Below are 19687 nucleotides of genomic sequence, written 5' to 3' on the forward strand. Positions count from 1 at the left end.
TGTTTATCTATGAGATGGTTAGATACATTATAAGAGAATGTCGGTTTCAATGATATTAAAATGGCGATGAAAATGCGTGCTTTTTTATATGAGTTAATTCCACAATCAGAAGCATGTTGACAGTGTGAAATTGAGTTTTAGTGTGACGGATCAAAAATGTTTTAACGCTGCGTAAATTTCATTTCTTTGTTATTTATTTTTAAATAAAGGCAACAGTAGTATACTGCTGTTCGAAACTCATAAATCGATTGAGAAAATAATAAATCCGGGTTACAAACTAAAACTGAGTAGACGCATCAAATATAAGTAACGGACAACGACACAACAGAATCATTAAAATGTAGATAGATAGATAGTTTATAAACGTCTCACCATTAATATACACAATATAATATTTGCATATATCATAAAACATAAATATATATTAATGCCATTCTTAAAAGAATTATGAGAGACAAAAAGTAAAATTTCATCAAACAATAGAAGGACATTAAAATAAAAACTATGTACATGCACTTATTTAAAACTTCTAAAACAAATTACAAAAATTTATCAGTCTAAAAAAATTATCGATATCAAAATTTCTCCTGTCTAAAATAGATTTGCAGGTTTTGGCACATTTGTAAATAACATTAACGTTTTGGCATCCCAACACAAAAGACAGTTTCTCATGGTTCGTCAACGTGTTAAAGTTCTCATCTACACTGTTTATATATTCATTAAGTTCGTTCCTTAAATCGTCATAAAGCGGACATTCAATTAGTACATGTTCCTCAGTTTTAGTTTTATTTTCACACATAAAGCAAGTCCGTTTATGCATTGGTAAACGTTCGAAGCGCTCGGTTTCGATTCGTATGGGTGCAACCCCACATCTGAATTGCGAATATGCTCTACGTTGAGCAGGAGATCATAGTGTTTTTATATAAAGTTCACAACTAATTTCGGTTTTAAATGTTCTATATGCCCTTAATTTGTTACTACCTCCATCCAAACGTCTTGCAGAAACTCTATGTAGATCTTCCATCCACTTATTTCTAAAATCGGTTAAAAGTTTATCTTCTATTTTCGCTAACACCGTATTTTTGTGAATGTTCGTGTCATTATACCAGTCACTAATATTACACGAGTCAAACTGCTGATTAAGTCTGTAATTCGAATTTTTACATGCTTTATAACGCCTAAAACAATGTTCCGCCCAGTTATGAATTCTTTTATTAAGTCGATCAGTGTTCATATACCTTAAACGATTCCAATGATCAATAAAAGTTCGCCACTGCCTTACACAAGGTGGTTTCCAGGCTGAATCTCCATTCACTGCTACATTAGGTGTATACCGTCCGACTCCCATATAAAAACGAATTGCCTTATTTTGTATCGAATTTATACATGAAAATGTTCTATCACCCCACACTGCCGCTCCATAGCTGATTGTACTGCAAACAATCGAGTCATACAATTTTGTAAAAGAATCAAACGGTAGTCCTCCAAAGGATTTATATTTAGATATCACTAGTCCCAAGGCACGGTTGGCGGATGTAACACACGTAGAAACAAACTATAATATAACAATGGCTATTTTCCTGACTTGGTACGGAATATTTTAAGAAAAAAAAATGGTGGGTTGAACCTGGTTATGTGGCATGCCACACCTTCCGTTGTTTATGGCAATTTGAAATATAACATTAAAATGTAAAAATAACATGACTACAATAAAATACAAATAATGGGAGAAACTATAGGACAGAGAAACACACGAATTATAAACAATATTTCAAAGGAAGCCAATCAATGGAAAAAGGAAACAGCTACAAAAGTTTAACCACCAACACCTCAAATACTTAACTCCGTGTGTGCTCTTCGCTTATCCACTTACTTAGTTTGCATAGATTTTAGCAGATATTCGGCCATTGTCGCGACGCCTACAATGCATGTAACTGTAAAAAAAACGGGCGAGTAGTTAACATTTTAGATTTACGTTATGATATATGCATCGGATATCGCAAAATGTAAAATAAAAAAATATCAAATTGGAAAGTCCCTTTATCACATGGCAAAATCAAATGACAAAACACATAAAAGACGAATAGACAACAGCTGTCTGCAAAATACTATGAAATCTTTACATTAACTCAAAAATATATTATTTTTTATATATGATATATTTCTATATACAAAGAGTCCCTTTTAGTAGACTTATACATGTTGTTCTGTCACACCCGAATTAAATACCCGTTGGCATTCGATATCAAAACGTCTTTTGTATGTTTTTCAGTGACCAGTTTTACCGTCCTCTTCAATGACATGACCTTCAGGCGAGTTTTGATCTGGTGGTATATATTTGAGATTGTCGTCACCATTTTGTGCAATTTCGTTTTGAGAATCCATTTTCTTTTCTGTGATTTCTTCTGTGCTATTCGAAATTATCATTTCCGTTTCGAATGTGTCATTTTCTTTTCCTTGTACCGTACCTTTCGTCAAAATTGGACCATCTTTGTGTAAAATCAAAGCTGGCCATACCACGAAGTCGATGAAAAGACCGCTTTTTGTATAAACAGAGAACATGTTTTTGTCAATCGTTGTAACTTCCATTTCGTTAAAAACCAAAGCCATCGGTGGTTCTTTTATTACCATGCTCCAGCACATTTCTGTGCATCGTTCTACAAATTTCATGATTTGACTTTGTGTTCCCATTTTGTTGTACTGCTCAAATTCTCGGAGTGACTCCTGTTGAAAAGAATAAATGTATTTACTGATCTTGTGTCATAGATCATGATACACCATATCAAAGTTTTTATGGGCATTATGTTTTTTGGTCTGTGCGTCCGTTCGTTCGTCCGTCCGTTCGTCCGTTCAGGTTGAAGTTTTTGGTCGACATAGTTTTTGATGAAGTTGTAGTTAATCAACTTCAAACTTAGTAAACATGTTCCTATGATATGATCTTTCCAATTGTAATGACAAATTAGATATTTCACCCACTTTTCACGGTCCACTGAACATAGAAAATGATAGTGCGGATGGGGCATCTGTGTACTTGTGACACATTCTTGTTTCTATCCATATCGAATGAATTTAATGTGTTTTAAAAGGAAATAGTGTTTTTCTAATTAAAAAGGAGCCTGATAGATTTAACCTAAACGTGACTCCCTCTTTCTAGATTGAATTTCAAATAATGGTCTAACTTATGGTTAAGGTACTAACCTAACTAATAAGTAATGTATTTATATCTTTTATTTATTAAGTATTACTGAATAGTCAATTTACTCTAACTTTGACCGTAATGCGTTCAAACATAATTAAATATTCGATGACCATGTTCTATAATTTTTAATGAAAACAGTCTTATTTCGATTGTTTTAACATGATCACGTGATCTGAATGTACATCCTCAAACGCTATTCAAGGGTGATTGTTTCGTATCAATATTTACTTTATGGTAGGATACAATGACATATTGAACAAATAGTCCAAAACCGTAAAGTTGAAACTTTCCTTTCGAACATTGACGAACGGAATCATGATTTGGTTTACCATTATGAAATATCTGAATTACAAATGACCATAAATGTAATTGACTTGTGCTCATAATCTGTTACAGTAGCTTGTTATGACATCATGTTTCCGTAAAATTCACTTTGTATGGACATCAGGTTTAGTATATACATGTATCTACATTTTCATTTGTGTCTCTCCTTAATAAACTGTTTGTTTGTTTTCTAGTTTGACATATTTGAGCGTTTTCTACATCCAATGTAATTGATTTTTATTTAGATAAAATAGTAAAAAAATTGTAAGTTACCTGTTTCACGCATTCCAATAAGTTTTTATCGTACTTTCGTCTTTCGTGAACGATCTCGATCAATTCCTCCATGCATTTCAGTATAGATTGTAATTTGTCGTTATTTATTCCCTAAACGTAACAAAAGATCAAAATGAGTCCAACAAAGTTCCGCAAAGCAAAGGACTTTAACTAAAACCTCTTCAATTATACATAAAAAAAATAAGATGTGAATATGTTACAAATATAAATCTTTTAAACTTTTAAATCGGTAAATCCTCATAGCGCCATGAGCGCTAATGATTATATCAACCCGTTTTTATTTTTAATATGGTAAAACTATTTAGATACTGATCTTTAAGAACCGAGATAAGTAGGTCGAATTGCACCCAAAAGCCTTCCGTGGTATCATTCTTATTGAGGGTTTGTATTTCGGCTTATATTTTTGAATTTTCCTTGAACTTAAAATAGGTGCCAACATAATTGGAATTACCCGTCTACCTTCCTGAATGAGAAAAAAACAAGTCTAACTTGAGTTTCAAACATTTTCAATTCGAAGCATAAGTTCTGTTTCAAAACGTTGTATCTTTAGTGACGGGCTAACCAGGAGTATTACGGGTGAACAATAGCTATAAAAATTTAGTTTTTGTGTGATCCGTACCCCTACATACATTATGAATAGTTGTTTGTACATCGATAACCATATTCCCTATTTGTTAGAAAAAAAGTCTCCTTCTATTCTACATAAATGAGGATGAATGTTGTAACTTCATTCATACTTACATCGTTTGGGGATACTGTTGCTGCAGGCTGGAATAGAATTATACGAATCAAAGTTTAATTTTTTTTCTGAAATTTAAAAATGCAGAGTTGATGCAACAGTTGAAAACGACAGAGACTGCATACGTAATAGGGCCTGCGTAATTCCAACGTAATATGAATTGTGACGCTAACGCCATTTAAATTGGTACGCCATAATCAGTTCACTAAATACAAAAGTCCTTGAAGAATATAGCATAAGGTTATAATTCTTTTAAAATCAAGAAGATTCTCAATCAGGATTACATCCAAACTGAAAAGGTTTTGTAATTCCAAGGCATTCCTCAAATACAAGGCTTAGTTTATTTTTTTACAATCCATTATAAACTATGATAAACAGAAGCAATGTTGTTGTGTAGAAATATTCTATCCTGCTTAGTACCTACCACGTGTAAACAAGCCGACTCAAAAATAGCATCTTACCTTTTTTAGCGTGTCTTGAACAACTTTTGGATACAGGCTCTACAATCATTAATGAATTTATAAATGAAATAAAAGGAGAAGATGCATTTGTTAAAAACATCCCATTTTTTTCTTCTTTATCGAACTTAGATAATAAAGTTACTCAAAAAATGTGTGATTTTATCAAAAAAAAAATGATGTCTTACATGAGGTCGTTTATTACCCCACGGTACATTTTGATAAATGAAACAGTTGCAAGGCAACCATTTGGGTGGATGTTAATGTTAAGCGGATAGTGCATCATTTGTAAATTATTTTCGCGTATACTAGTATATGAAAACGACATATCCTATGTATTATAATATACAGTGCTTATATACTTTAAAAACATGTGAACCTTCTTCGTCACATAATGCAGACTCTGAATTGATCTTGATAGATATTCGCGACAGAAAATAGCACACAAAGACATAATTTTGAAGCATGTTGTCCAACCTTGCCTACTCGGTATTGTCAAGCAATCGATGGTCTCAGGTAGATGTAATCGAAATCGAAATGATATTTTTTCCAACAGGTTTCTATCAAAATTTGAAAGTATAAAGAAAAGATGCATAACCATATATACACTTGCTTACAGTTTTAGAAGCAGATACCAATTGGTCTGGTTGTCGGTGAAGACAGCAAGCTATGTCCCATACATGTGCTTTGATATCGGTCATCTGTTTCTTTTCAATTTCTTGGCAAATATTGAAGCATTTCTGATAAACATAATTAATTAAAATATATAATTTCAAAATTAGAAACATATATCAAGTTATAATAATTACTTTGGAGCTTGCTTAAGTTAAAAAATGGAGATATGCTTCATTTATATTCTAAATAACAAAGTTAGATTCTCTTCTTAATGCATATGATTTTTTATTTTAACCATTTACTCGAGACATTTGACTCTTTTTTATGCTTTGCTTGGAAATATGTACTTGAAAGGAAAATAATTCCTCCCGCCAGACCTTTTAAATCTTATTTTTTAAATGTACCTGAACAATTGAGCACAGTTCCTTTTCAATTGCAGAGTTCTGATTTTCCTTGATTGTTTGAAATTCATCAAATGCATCTGTCCATTCATCAGTATACAAACTAGACCATTTCTCTGCCAGTTTTGTTGGCCTATTAGCATCACTAAGATCAGTTATATCACTGTTTCCTTTTGTAAGTTGAATACCAGCTATTTTACTTAGTCTGAAAACAAACAATGGCAAAAATCTACAGTAACAGTTTGATACAACTGTGATACAAGTGAGAGGTTTAGATGGCTATAAAACCATGTTCAATCTACCATTTTCCCCATTAGAAAATACAAATACCAAGTCAAGTATATGACAGTTGTTTTCCATTTGTTTGATATGTTTGAGCTGTTCATTTTGCCATTTGATCATGAACTTTCCGTTTTGAAATTTCCACAGAGGGCAGTATTATTCTGATTTTACTGTTTGATACATTACATGTACTGTTTCACATTATGCTGTGTGTTTTGTATTCAATGTCAGTTTTTTTTATTATTGAAATATTTGTCCTACTAGAAAAGCTAACATTTGTTCAAAGCTTTCGCGGATGGTAGGTTTTTTTTGGTTTTTTTTTCTAACTTGTATGTCCCAACTCCGCAATCTTTCTATGCCTTCATCCGTAATCGTAATTAAATCTTTTCTGAAACTGCTCGGCCAAATTGAGCCAAACTTTGCCACAATCATAACTAGAGTAACTCATTTACAAAATTCGTCCGGTAAACCCACTTGTCAAACAACATGACCAACATCACTAATATAGAACATAGGGATAACATTAAAATCCTGCCTATTATCTCAAAAAAGCCTTTAATTCTATATATTGAGAAAATGATACGAGCTCAAAAGTTGGGGGTGATGATTTCTACCTATTGTTTGTTTTGTATTAAAACTGTCAGACGACTTCTTTTGGGAGTTATTAACCTTCAATGATACCATTTTTTCTCTCCATGTCTGGTTATATCTTGTAAACCATAACAGAGAAACTTTGAGTTACAAAATCCAGAGAAGATAATTATTCAAACAAGTCAAACATTGCCGATATCGTATGACAATATTTATTGGAGTTTTCCTCTTTAATGACGATTTTTTACTAATTTATAACACAAACATATCGATTGTTAAAGCTGCACACAGTCATAATTGAGCGGCACATGTTCTTCAAATTATCTAATTTATGAGTTAAACTCTGTTGTTTTTTTGTAAGATGATTGAACAAACTGAGACATTCTAGGCCATATGAGACTGTAAAACTTATATTTTAGATATCCCTTTGTTGAATGGTATAAGGTTAATTTTGCCAATAAGTACAAATGCTTTTCTATGAAAGATGATATGAAGTTTTTGATGCTAATGGGTCTACTCCACTTTTATAGGCCTCAGATGTGTAATTCATTTAGTTTCGATTAAAATTCCAATGCTCGGAATTTCACTAAAACAGTCATTTAATTTTAGCTGAATGAACTTTTCTGATTGTTTGTGGGTTTTTTTTCATTTTGGTTTCTTACCTTATTATCATAAACATAAATTATACGGGTCAAATAAATTTTGAACGTCTTTTTAGGCTTTTCCCTCATTATAAAACAATTCTATTTTGCGATATCAAAAGAGGGGCAAACGATACCAATGCTATTAAAGTTTATTGATGTTATACCTGGAAAGAGCGTTCTCTTTTTCATTTGAAAGAATGTCATTGTCTTTCGTCAGTTCTTGGTTCTTCTGTTGTTTCGTATCAAGTTGTTTCCCCAATTCCATGTTTTCATGTTTTAAAGCCGACAATTCTTTTTTTAGTCGTTCTTGTTCAGCCAAACAATCATTAAATGTTGCATGCATATTCCTATTCACTTCCAGTAATTTTTTCTCGTTCTCTTTTAAATTCCCAATGTCTACTTTCAGTTTCTTCTGTTCTTCTACAAATGTACCAACAACTTTCCTTGTGTCTTCATCTGAATTCCACTTGGCTCTGACTGATTCCATCATTGGATCGTGATGTGCTCTCGACATACTCCAATCACTGCCCATTTCTATTTAAAAACACGAAACATAAGTATGGTGAAGTCACTAAAAAAATTGAAGGGGAACCAGTAGTGGCAACTCAGAATGCTGGAATTCCTCGTTTAAATAATCGAAGATTAAAGTGAGAAAAAAACCGAGCATAATTCGTATGCTAGCGGCGTTAAGTTAAATAATATAATAACTTTATTTATCATGCATGAGATAAAAAAAAGACTATTTATCGGGTTTGTAATAATATGAGCAATACGACGGATGCCACAGGTGGAGTAGGATATGCTTATTCTTTCGGACCACCTGAGATCCCCCCACCATTTTTTGGTGGGGTTCGTGTTGCTCAGTCTTTAGTTTTCTATGTTGTTGTGTACATTTATTTGTCTTTTTGACTTTTTCTTAATTTTTAGCTATGGCGTTGTTGTCAGTTTATTTTCGATTTTTGTTTAGTGTGACTGTTTCTCTGGTATACTTTCCCCCTCTTTCTCTTTTATATTTCATCAGCATAATCCATTCCGACGTCGAAATATGTAACAAACAATGTCTCACTAGATAACTTATAATTGCTCATTTTTTCTGGAATCCCTTATTTTGTTTATTTTTTGTAGAAGTCAGCTATATCAAAATAAGGAGATATGATATAACGGAAGGTTCGTATGGGTAGACAGGCAAAATAGAGAAAAATGGGGGGAGGGAGAAAAAGAGAAACATCAACAAAAATACATCAAGAAGAATGTGCGGTTTGTCAATGATTCAACTATCAATGGCAATAACCTTTATTTGAAAAAAAATCTACTTTCGTTTCATACAATTATTTTATTTCGATATAAAACAGTGAGATGTGGTATAATTGACAATGGTTAGTTTTCAATTTTTCTTATACATTATTTATTATGGTCGTTTCTATATTTATTGGTTTAACACGTTTGATAAAACAAATATGACGTCACTTACCAATGGTACCCCAACTAGCTGCATTGACAAACAGGAAGTAATTCAGGAAATTGATATAGATAGTTATGACACCATGATATCACATGATCAAAAAGTTATTTAAATGTATGTTTCATAAAGACAGAAATGACGCTTTACGAAAATCTTTGCCGTTTTTGGCACAACTTTTCTGATCTTTTGGTTCTCGATGCTGTTCAACTTTGTACTTTTTTCGGCTTTCAAACTTTTGTATCTGGGCGTCACTAGTGGGTCTTGTGTGGATAAACTGGACTTCTGGCGTATTAAAATTTTGATCTTGTTGCCTTTTGTTGGCTGTTGTTCGTGTGATTTTTTGTCAATTGTGTTCTCCAATTTATTTATATTGTAGTCATGTGGTGTTGTGTTTTCATTTTGATGTTATATTTCACATGGCCATAAAAGTGCGAGGTTTGGCATGCCACAAAACTAGGTTCAACCCACCATTTTTTCCTGTAAAAATGACCTGTAACAAGTCAGGAATATGGCCATTGTTATATTGTAGTTCGTTTCTGTGTGTGTGTTACATTTTTACGTTGCGTCGTTTGTTTTCTCTTATTTTTGAGTGTAAATTCACATTGCAATAAGACGTGTTACGGTACTTTGCTATCCCAAATTCATGTAAATGGTTTTGATGTTATATTTGTTATTTTAGTGAGATTTTGTCTGATGCTCGGTCCGTTTCTGTGAGTGTTACAATTTAGTGTTTTGTCGTTGTTCTCCTCTTATATCTAATGCGTTTCCCTCGGTTTTAGTTTATTACCCCGATTTTGTTTTTTGTCCATGGATTTATGAGCAGCGGTATACTAATGTTGCCTTTATTTACCTTAGCTGTATTTGGCAATTTTTTTTTTAATTTTGTTCCTCAATGCTTCTCAACTTCGTAATTTATTTTGCTTTTTCGGATTTGAGCGTCACTGATGAGTCTTTTGTAGACAAAACGCGCTTCTGGCGTAAATTCAAAATTTAATCCTTGTATCTATGATTAGTCTTATTACAACCATTGGGATGATGCCACTGCTGGTAGAGTTTTAATTTAAAGAGAGTATCACCAGCCCAGTAGTCAGCTCTTTTGTGCTGACACAAATTATTATTGATATGGACATAATTATAAATCTACTGTTTTCAAAACTTTTTTTTTTTAAATACTAAGGCTTTTCTACCTCAGAAATATATTACCTTAGCTGTATTTGGCAAATTATTTATGAATCTTGGTCCTCAATGCTCTTTGACTTCGTACTTCGTATTGCCTTTTTGTTATAAAATTTTTTGGATTCGAGCGTCACTGATGAGTCTTTTGTTCACGAATCGCGCGTCTGGCGTATATACAAAATTCAATCTTGGTATTTATGATGAGTTTATTTACAACCACTGGATAGATGCTACTGCTGGTGGAGTTTTACTTTCCGGAGGTTATCACCAGTCCAGTAGTCATCACATCTGTGCTAACATGAATTATCATTGATATGGTCATACATTTTGTACTTATAAATCAACTGTTTACAACACTTTTGCATTTTTTTCAGGCTTTTCTACCTTAGGAATACATTACCTTATATAGGTCATTTTTGGATCTGAATGCTTTTTAACTTCGTACTTTATCATGTTTATTTGGCTTTTCTCTGTTTTTTTTTTATTTGAACGTCTCTGGTAATTCGTGAGATGTGAGTAGACGAAACGCTGGTCTGGCGTAAATACAAAATTCAATCCGGGTATCTAGGATGAGTTGATTTGTACACAAATCAGGCGTTCGTTCTCTCGTTTGAATTGTTTTACATTTGTCATTTAGAGGCCTTTTATAGCTTATGTATGAGTGTCGTTCATTGGTAAAAGCCGTTTTGTGACCTATAGTTTATCATTTGTATGTCATTTTGCATATGGTTGATAGTTGTCTCATTGCATACAACATCTTCTTTTTTTATAATAAGAAACATAAAGAATGAATATGACTTGTTATCCTAGTCAGATACGATGCAACTCTTTCAAAAAGATATTAAATTCTTGACAACAAAAAACAAATTAATGAAAGACAACAGAGCAACAAAAACAGAAATCTTAAAAAAGACAACTACTGAATGCCGCGCAATATTAAACTGCGGTTCCTTTCATCTATGACAATTGGTCATTTGGAGATATTTGTTCCATTGGCAAACATACCATATGTTTTTACTTTGAATATAAAAGATAACTCAACGTTTTTAGTTTTATACACCGGTTTGCAGAGTATTTTGTTTTATCAATGTTTAATATAAACATAAATTATTTATCATTTTTTAGAATAACATTTAATTGTTTAAAACAATTTCAATTTTGATTTTCACACTCGTAATACCAAACCCTATACAGCGTTATCGTTCGGATCATACTTTCCGTTCTCTACAAAGAATGGAAGCATGATGTGAACACTGTTTCGGATTTTGTCTTAATACTACACTGCAGTTTGATTAGCAACGAAAATCTTTTGAGGTCCATACACTGCTTTTGCAAAGTCTTGTTTGGCTGCGTGTTGGACAACCATAGACGTTTTATTTCTACCTATTAAAATACGGTCATCGAAATTTGAAACCCTTGACCTCGGAGTCTGGTGGACGGTAATTTCCTTTGCATTGGCAAAATTATAACTTGATGGTTGCTGACCATGGAAGTGAGGAGAAACTCTATCATTAAGTATCATATTTGCTTTTTCATTGTAATATATGATCCCCTGTCTTTGCGGTTCTCTAGCATTTCCTGAACTCTTGCTAAGTCTATCTAGTCGCATGGATGAATAATGCTTATCCGAAATTCTTGATGAATAACCTCTAGAGTCCTGATCTCTGTGTGAGTTTGGGGTTGGTCCGCGAAGTGTTTTGCTCATTACACGAATTCTGCTTTCATGTGCTGGTGGCGTTGGCGTTGGTTTATAAACAGTTGGACTGTTATATAATTGTAGGGGCTGTACTGCCCCTTTTGCTAAGATTGGTCCATGTTTATGTAACAGTAAAGCGGGCCAAACAACATACTCAGCGACACTACCATTCCTGTCATAGAGATTAAATTTACTACGATCAATCGGGTTCCCTTCAATGTTTTCATATTCCAGCACAAGGGGTGGTTCATTGACGCACATGAACCAACACAATTCGGCACATTTTCTTGTAAAGTCGAGAACTTTAGGCAGCTGTATTCCTTTCTGTGAGATATGGAAAACAAGTTTCTGAAAAGGAGATGCATTAATGAAATAGGCAGTTACAATTGAAGACATTTATTAGAAGAAAAATAAATATTTTATGTATCTTCAGTCTGTCGTCGGTAGTGCAAAGGTAAAGTTAGCTTTGGTATCTTCTTCCGTTTCAAAAGCTTAAATGAAAAACAAAATGTCTTAAAACTAGCTTGATAAAGACCATACTAAGTTGATGAATGAAGACATTATTAAGAAACTAAGGTAACATATTTGTACGGAAGCGTATTAGCGCCACACATTATTGTTTTCTTCCTATCTTTGCGTTTTAACGCAAACCTTTGCGAAATAACGCTAATCATTGCGAAATAACGCTAATCATTGCGAAACGCAAACCTTTGCATTATAACGCAAATATTTTGATTTCAATTATTCCTTAAGTTTTGTATGTATATGTCTGTCTGTCGTTCATTTCGGCTGTGCTTTACTAGAAGATAAAAAAAAAGAAATATACATCCAAGGTCAAATCATTATATCAAAAATGCCAAGAAATATGGGCAGACTTGAAGTTCAATTATACATAAATTAAGACTGATTTGTGCATCAGAAAAGTATATAATTTAACACGAAAATAAATTTAGTACACTATATAGGCATATTTAAGTTAAAAGATAAAATACAATGTCATATAAATGTAAAACATCCAAGTCAATTAGACAAAATGATCTTTCTGCTTTAAAATGAATTATTTATAAGGAAACATTTTTTTTATTTTGATGCAAGAAATCGTTTTTTAAAATCTCAGAATATGATAAAGATTATTTGAAAGAATGTATAGTGAAGTATTTTTAAGATGCTTGGGTAGTTCTTCTAATGGAAAGAACATAATTTTACTAATAAAACATGAAACATCTTCATTCTGTACATTTATAGTCAAAGGGTAGCTTGTTTAAATCTAACCAACTTTACACACTTCTCAAACGGGATCTTACTTTGGAAGTATATTTATATTCGGTTATAGCTATATTAGCAGGGTTATTTTTTTTTTCTTCGGTGTAACCTCAATTTACTCAATTTTCGTTGTAATATATATACTAGTAGTAACATGGATATTGTTTTGGGGGCCTTTATAGTTTGCTATTCGGTGTGAGCAATTAAATGCTCCGTGTTGAAGACAGTACTTTGGTCTATGATGGTTTACTTTTACGAATAGTGTCTTAGAAGGAGAGTTTTTTTATTGGCACTCATACCACATCGTCTTATATTATTTTGCTCTTATTAGTCAATGATATGTTCTAATTATTCAAGTATTTTACTTTGCAATGACTACACAGGTGATGAATTTTAATATATACAGCCTCCTCCATTTTTGTTTCCTTTGAATCTTGAATAAGAAATAAGATAAAAACAAATATTTGCGTTACTTCGCAACGGTTTGCGTTATATCGCAAAGGTTTGCGTTATACATAGGAAGAAAAGTAAGAAAAAAAATGTGTTGCGCTTAAACGCTTCCGTATATTTTACCTTAGAATAACTATTATCTTTTGGCCAAAAAGCTCCTATCGTTTGTATATAATTGTACTATCCTGGAATCTTTTGGTGTTGGTTTCGGCGTTTCTGATGAAGGTAAATTTACACAAAATCGCTTTGTACGAATGAAATTCAGAAAGCGTTATTTTACACGTTATTCTAATTGACTTGTTGAAGACTTTTGATTACATAGTGTGGTTTCTATTTTTTCATAAAGATAAACGATTACCCTTTGGACGGATTGAATCCAATCGGTGTCATGTTTCCTTCTTGTTTTATAATTGCTAAGTACTTCATCAATGAACATTTCACCAAGTCTGGTTGGTCGGGTAGAAGTTGGTGATATCATAGTCTGAAATGTATAAAAGGATGAAATTTGAAACAATAGGCAGGACAGGAGTTTGAGTAAAAAAGGTAGGATAACAATTAGAGAACAAAAGTCTGGATAAACTAAAAAATCAACACGGCATGACCGAATAGAGTGAAAATTAAAAAGGCAGGACAGAGATTACAGATATAAAATAAGGCAGGACAAATTTTTAGCTCACCTGGCCTAAAAGGTCATGTGAGCTTTTCTCATCACTTGGCGTCCGTCGTCGTCGTCGATGTCGTCTGTCGTCGTTAACAATTTTTCAAACATCTTCTCCTCTGAAACTACTGAATGAATTTGGATGAAACTAAGCATGATTGTTCCTTAGATTATTCTGCACAAAGTGTGTGCTTCGATTCTTGATCCGTCAAAAAACATGGCCGCCGTTACTTAAAATAGAACATAGGGGTCAAATGCAGTTTTTGGCTTATATCTCAAAAATGAAAGCATTTAGAGCAAATCTGACATGGTGTGAAAAAATGTTCATTAGGTCAAGATCTATCAGCCCTGAAATTTTCAGATGAATCAAACAAACCATTGTTGGGTTGCTGCCACTTAATTGGTAATTTTAAGGAAATTTTGCAGTTTTTGGTCATTATCTTGAATATTATTATAGATAAAGATAAACTGTAAACAGCAAAAATGATCAGCAAAGTACGATCTACAAATAAGTTAAGATGACCAAAATTGTCAATTGACCCCTTAAGGGGTAACCCGTTATTGTCCTTTAATGACAATTTTTCACAATTTGTTCATCATATTTGCTAACTTGAAAAAATCTTCTCCTTTGAAACTACTGAATGGATTTGGATGAAACTTAGCATGATTGTTCCTTTGATTATCCTGCACAAAGTGTGTGCTTAGATTTTTGATCCGTCAAAAAACATGGCCGCCGTTACTTAAAATAGAACATAGGGGTCAAATGCAGTTTTTGGCTTATATCTAAAAAACGAAAGCATTTAGAGCAAATCTAACATGGGGTAAAAATGTTCATTAGGTCAATATCTATCAGCCATAAAATTTTCAGATGAATCAAACAACCCATTGTTGGGTTGCTGCCACTTAATTGGTATTTTTAAGGAAATTTTGCAGTTTTTGGTCATTATCTTGAATATTATTATAGATAAAGATAAACTGTAAACAGCAAAATGATCAGCAAAGTAAGATCTACAAGTAAGTTATCATGACCAAAATTGTCAATTGACCCCTTAAGGGGTTATTGTCCTTTAATGACAATTTTTCACAATTTGCTAACTTTAAAAAATCTTCTCCTCTAAAACTACTCAACCAAATTCAACCAAACATCAACTGAATGATCAGTAGGGTGAATAAAATAAAGTTTGTGCTTTATTTTTTATTTCATCAAAAAACATGGCCGTCATGGCTAAAAATAGAACACATGGTATAACGCAGTTTTTGGCTTATATCTCAAAAACTCCAGCATTTAGAGCAAATAAGACAAGATGTTAAAGTATTTATAAGGCCAAGGTCTACCTGTCCTGAAATTTTCAGCCGAATTGGGTAACTGGTTTTTCAGGTATAATGCTCCTGAGTTGATGATTTTAAAGAAATTTTGCAGTTTTTGGTTATTATCTTAAATATTATTATAGATACATTTAAACTGTTAATAGCAAAAATGTTAAAGCAAAGAAAGATCTACAAATAAGTCAATTTGACCAAAATTGTCAATTGACCCCTTAAGGAGTTATTGCCCTTTAAAAAGGTTTTTCACAATTTGTTCACCATGTTGAATTACTTTTAAAAATCTTCTCCTTTGAAACTGCTGCATCAATTTCAGCCAAACTTAGGCTAAATGAGTTTTAGAGTATCTAGTATAAATTTTATATTTTATTTTCTTGTTTGTCACTTTGAGAAATATAGCTCCTATGGCTAAAATAGAACATAGGAGAAAATGATTTTTTTTTTTTTGCTTTTGAAGAAAAAAGGACGATTCAAAGAACATTTAAATAAATTGAAAAGCCAAAATAATCACTGATGAGATATTTAACCAAAAAAATTAAGGTGAGCGATTCAGGCTCTTGTTTAATGTGTTGAGAATATTATTGAAGTCATGAATTCATCACATGTTATAATTTCGATATAGTGTAACGAACCCTGTTTCTCTCTATTGGAGAGTCGTCAATGATATAATGTTCAAATCCATTCATAGAAAATCTGGCCTTTTGTATTTGGTCCTCAGCAATCTCATGACATTTCTTGTAGCATAACTGAAATAAATTCAATAATAATGTAATGACAATGAAACCTTATATTCTGTAATTCAATCTAGTTAGTAGCATGCCATTAAAGTACCGACAGCAACTAGTTCAGAAAAGATTTTTTATTATCATAATTGCAGATGAAAAAACTTTAGCTTCGAAAAAGAAGATAATAACTATTCTATGTATCTAATAATAAAAATAATAAAATGAATGTGTGTACTTCACAGTCGTAGCAACTTCAACGATTAATGTTTTTGCTTTTTGTTGAGGAAGTCAATGTAAATTATGGAGTGGTTGAAATGATACGCCAGCTACTACCATAATATAGTATATATGCTATACAATTACTGAGTTTCTGTTTATTTGACCTCAAATCGGTATGATAATGACGTATTGGTCATCCAGTTAAACACATTTAACATGTGAAAAGAAAGTTGCAAACAATTTTTAAATCAACATACAACAAAGAAGCTATGCCTCAACCCTAAAATAAATTCAAAATGATGAAAATTTTATGAATTAAGCAAAATCGACAAAAGCTTAGTACAAAGGACAATAATGTATACCGCAACAATATCCAGAAGCTGCCTTTCGATACTTTTCGGTTGGTTTCGTTGTGCGTCGTGTCGTAGTTCCTCATAAGCATCAGCCCATTCGTCAGTGTATAGGGACGTCCATTTTTCTCCAAGCTTTGTTGGCCTGTTTAGGTCACTCAAATCAGCAATACCTGGATTTCCTTTCGTCATGTTGTCACCTGCGATCTTGCTTAGTCTGTATAATTGATAATGAAAACGTTGAAAATTTGGGGAGGCATATGAAGGAAAAACAAAAGAAGTAAATTAGAAATTTCACACATGAATTGTCGTCTGTTGTTTAAAAGAACGGCATTGCATATCAATGTAACTGTTTTGAAAAAGATAGATTGTCGTTCGTTATTGATACTGTATGGCATTGCAATCCCCTTATCATGGAAAGCACATCTAAAACATCGTTACTATGAAGGCGATTGCTTTTTTTTAGCACAATGAGTAACTTAAATTGCATTGTATGATTGTTTGCAGGGAATTATATACAACATTTAAAAAATTTTACTTGCCGTCCTCGCTTGAAATTGTACTTAACTAAGGATTTTTGGTATATAGTTAAATTTTTCCAAATTTGCATTTGGCGGTTCGTCAGTGTTTGCTTGTGTCATAGCTTTTCTTTTATTTGGAGAACTTTTAAAATAGTTATGACAGATCTCTGTAAGTCTATTGTTGCTTTATCAACAACTTTGTCGTGGCGTTTAAGACATGACATATTGTATCAACACCTGTCAAAACTACATATATATTTTTCTTTTATTATTTGTGTCGTAGAGTTTCTCTTGATTACCTTACAAAGCAAAACCTTCCCTTATATTTATACATATGCTAAATGGGGAGGTTAGTGGTTTGTTTTCTAAATACTATACAAGAGAACCACTCAGGGTAGTCTATTTCTAAAAGCACAAGAAGACAACATACCGTCTGAGAAGGTCATCCTTATCTCTTTTCAGAATAGTATTTTCTTCATACAAGTCCTTATTTTTCTTCTCCAGTCTAGAATACCATTCTTCTTGAGTTTGAAGTTTCTTTTCCAATTCATGAAGTCTTTCTTTCAAACTTTCCTTCCCTCCACTTCTTAACCGTTTGAATATTTTTGCCATCAGTGGAGGCCGTCTTTAGATTACAAAAAATATAAGTATATAAATCTCTAAAGTGCATGTCATATTAAAGAATAACATTTTTGTTTATTTTAGTGGGAAGTGTAGGATTTAAGTCTCTTGATTGTGCATCTCCAGGTCATACAAAATCGAAAACAACACGTTTAATTTTTTTTTGCGTCCGAAGCGCTTTTCTGGATTTATCTTCATCAGGAACGCTCATAAAGGACAATAAATCATGCAAAGAAAGTTTAAAGTCATACGTGTCAATAATTTCCCTCTACTCCTTATGAATGCATATGACTGGTCCAATATTTCGGTGTAAACCTCACAATGTATGTGGGTCTGGTTGAGGTTTTACAGAAATGAGGATAATTAGCAAAATGCGCAGAATAAAGGGGGGGGGGGGGTGAACAAAGATAGAGAAAAATAGTTAAGAAAAAAATACAGAATATGACAAAATTAGTTGCTAAATCAAAAGAGAATAATGATCAATATAAATATGGAATAGTAATTAAATGGTATACAATTAATGAAAACAGAAAAACGAGATACTCATTCAGACCCTGACATATTGATCTTCTTATTTCACTTTAGTTCGGGATTAGAGCATTTATGGATCCAGGGTGTGTGTGTGGGGGGGAGGGGGGCTGTTTCCAGGGGGTTGGAACCCCCTTTTTTTGGCCGATCAATGCATTTGAAAACGGACATGTAGTTGGAACACCCCTCCCCCACCCCTTTTGTCCTGGGTTGGGTACCCCCCTTTTTAAAATGGCTGGGTCCGCCCCTATAGAGGTAGCGTGTAAATAATAAAACATGCACTCTCTTAGACATGTTAGACGAGGCTATGTAGTGTAGTGACTGCATGTTACGTCATATGCTCATATGTTCTTTTTAAGTACGATCATTTAATATTTGTAAGCTTAGACATTATTCTCGTAAATTAAATAAAACCACTAAATCGTTAATTTTTACTTTCTAAAATTTAACAAATTTTGTCACTTTTTTACTTTCACTTTCGTTTTTAAACTTTTCATTTTGGGAAATAAGATAATCGCATTGATTTTCTGAGAGAGCAAAATTGAACTTTGTCAAGAGGTCTTGATTACCGTTATCTTATCTGATAGAAATTGCTGACACCACATAATCTCAGTATCAATTATTGAATACCTGATCTCCGAAATGTAAAATTATATCATTTTTTATTACTTATAACATTAAAAAGTACTTTAAATGTAAAACCATACCTGTTATTTCATGTCCAAAGGCAGTAAACATAATTACACTAAATTATTTGTTTTCGTATCACGTGAATTCATACATATCCAATATTTCAATATTTATTACTATACAGTAAAACACAAAAGATTTTAAGTAAAACAATCCTATCGCCTATCTTTAATAACACAAGCTATCAACATGTATAGAACGACCGTTGTATAGTTGACATACTATACATACAAATACACTGCATGTTATATTAGGTTGTCTTTGATCAAACATACATTCTTTAACCATGTTTACGTGCTACATTTTCTTTACTTATTTGAAAGATCAGATCATTGCCATTATAAACATCGTAATTCTTATTAGCCTTAGCTTATCTGTAAGCTTTTGTTTTATTATTTCTTACTATAATATATTTGTTTTAATGCAAACTAAGCTAAATACATTTTAGCTGATTGGCC

The 19687-nt window shown here is 32.7% G+C and overlaps 2 protein-coding genes across 2 annotated transcripts; both read right to left on the reverse strand.

Annotated features, from left to right (window-relative positions):
- Window positions 1–2022: 2022 nt before the first annotated feature.
- On the reverse strand, window positions 2023–9067 carry LOC134695991 (uncharacterized). The gene is made up of 8 exons (XM_063557499.1): window positions 9019–9067; window positions 7712–8081; window positions 6034–6235; window positions 5632–5754; window positions 5018–5056; window positions 4559–4585; window positions 3797–3907; window positions 2023–2724 (listed from the first exon to the last, which is right to left on the reverse strand). Exons 2-8 carry the CDS (start codon window positions 8077–8079, stop codon window positions 2269–2271), a joined length of 1326 nt encoding a protein of 441 aa, XP_063413569.1. The 5' UTR covers window positions 8080–8081; window positions 9019–9067; the 3' UTR covers window positions 2023–2268.
- Window positions 9068–11266: 2199 nt separating this feature from the next.
- Window positions 11267–19457, reverse strand: LOC134696357 (uncharacterized). Its single transcript, XM_063558086.1, has 6 exons — window positions 19247–19457; window positions 17821–18015; window positions 16882–17086; window positions 16208–16321; window positions 13953–14075; window positions 11267–12229 (listed from the first exon to the last, which is right to left on the reverse strand). Exons 2-6 carry the CDS (start codon window positions 18000–18002, stop codon window positions 11462–11464), a joined length of 1392 nt encoding a protein of 463 aa, XP_063414156.1. The 5' UTR covers window positions 18003–18015; window positions 19247–19457; the 3' UTR covers window positions 11267–11461.
- Between the last annotated feature and the right edge of the window lie 230 nt (window positions 19458–19687).

This window comes from Mytilus trossulus, chromosome 14, assembly GCF_036588685.1.
Source record: "Mytilus trossulus isolate FHL-02 chromosome 14, PNRI_Mtr1.1.1.hap1, whole genome shotgun sequence".
In the NCBI taxonomy this organism is placed as follows: Eukaryota; Metazoa; Mollusca; class Bivalvia; order Mytilida; family Mytilidae; genus Mytilus; species Mytilus trossulus.

What these genes read in the sequence shown, in the direction of transcription:
- LOC134696357 (XM_063558086.1), bottom strand. Translation starts at nt 18,002, where the DNA reads ATGGCAAAAATATTCAAACGGTTAAGAAGTGGAGGGAAGGAAAGTTTG. An exon ending in AGCTTCTGGATATTGTTGCG is followed by an intron (nt 16,322 to 16,881) that starts GTATACATTATT and finishes AATTTATTTCAG; the next exon opens with TTATGCTACAAGAAATGTCA. An exon ending in GGATTCAATCCGTCCAAAGG is followed by an intron (nt 12,230 to 13,952) that starts GTAATCGTTTAT and finishes TCTCCTTTTCAG; the next exon opens with AAACTTGTTTTCCATATCTC.
- LOC134695991 (XM_063557499.1), bottom strand. Translation starts at nt 8,079, where the DNA reads ATGGGCAGTGATTGGAGTATGTCGAGAGCACATCACGATCCAATGATG. An exon ending in AAAGAGAACGCTCTTTCCAG is followed by an intron (nt 6,236 to 7,711) that starts GTATAACATCAA and finishes GTTTGTTTTCAG; the next exon opens with ACTAAGTAAAATAGCTGGTA. An exon ending in AACTGTGCTCAATTGTTCAG is followed by an intron (nt 5,755 to 6,033) that starts GTACATTTAAAA and finishes TATGTTTATCAG; the next exon opens with AAATGCTTCAATATTTGCCA.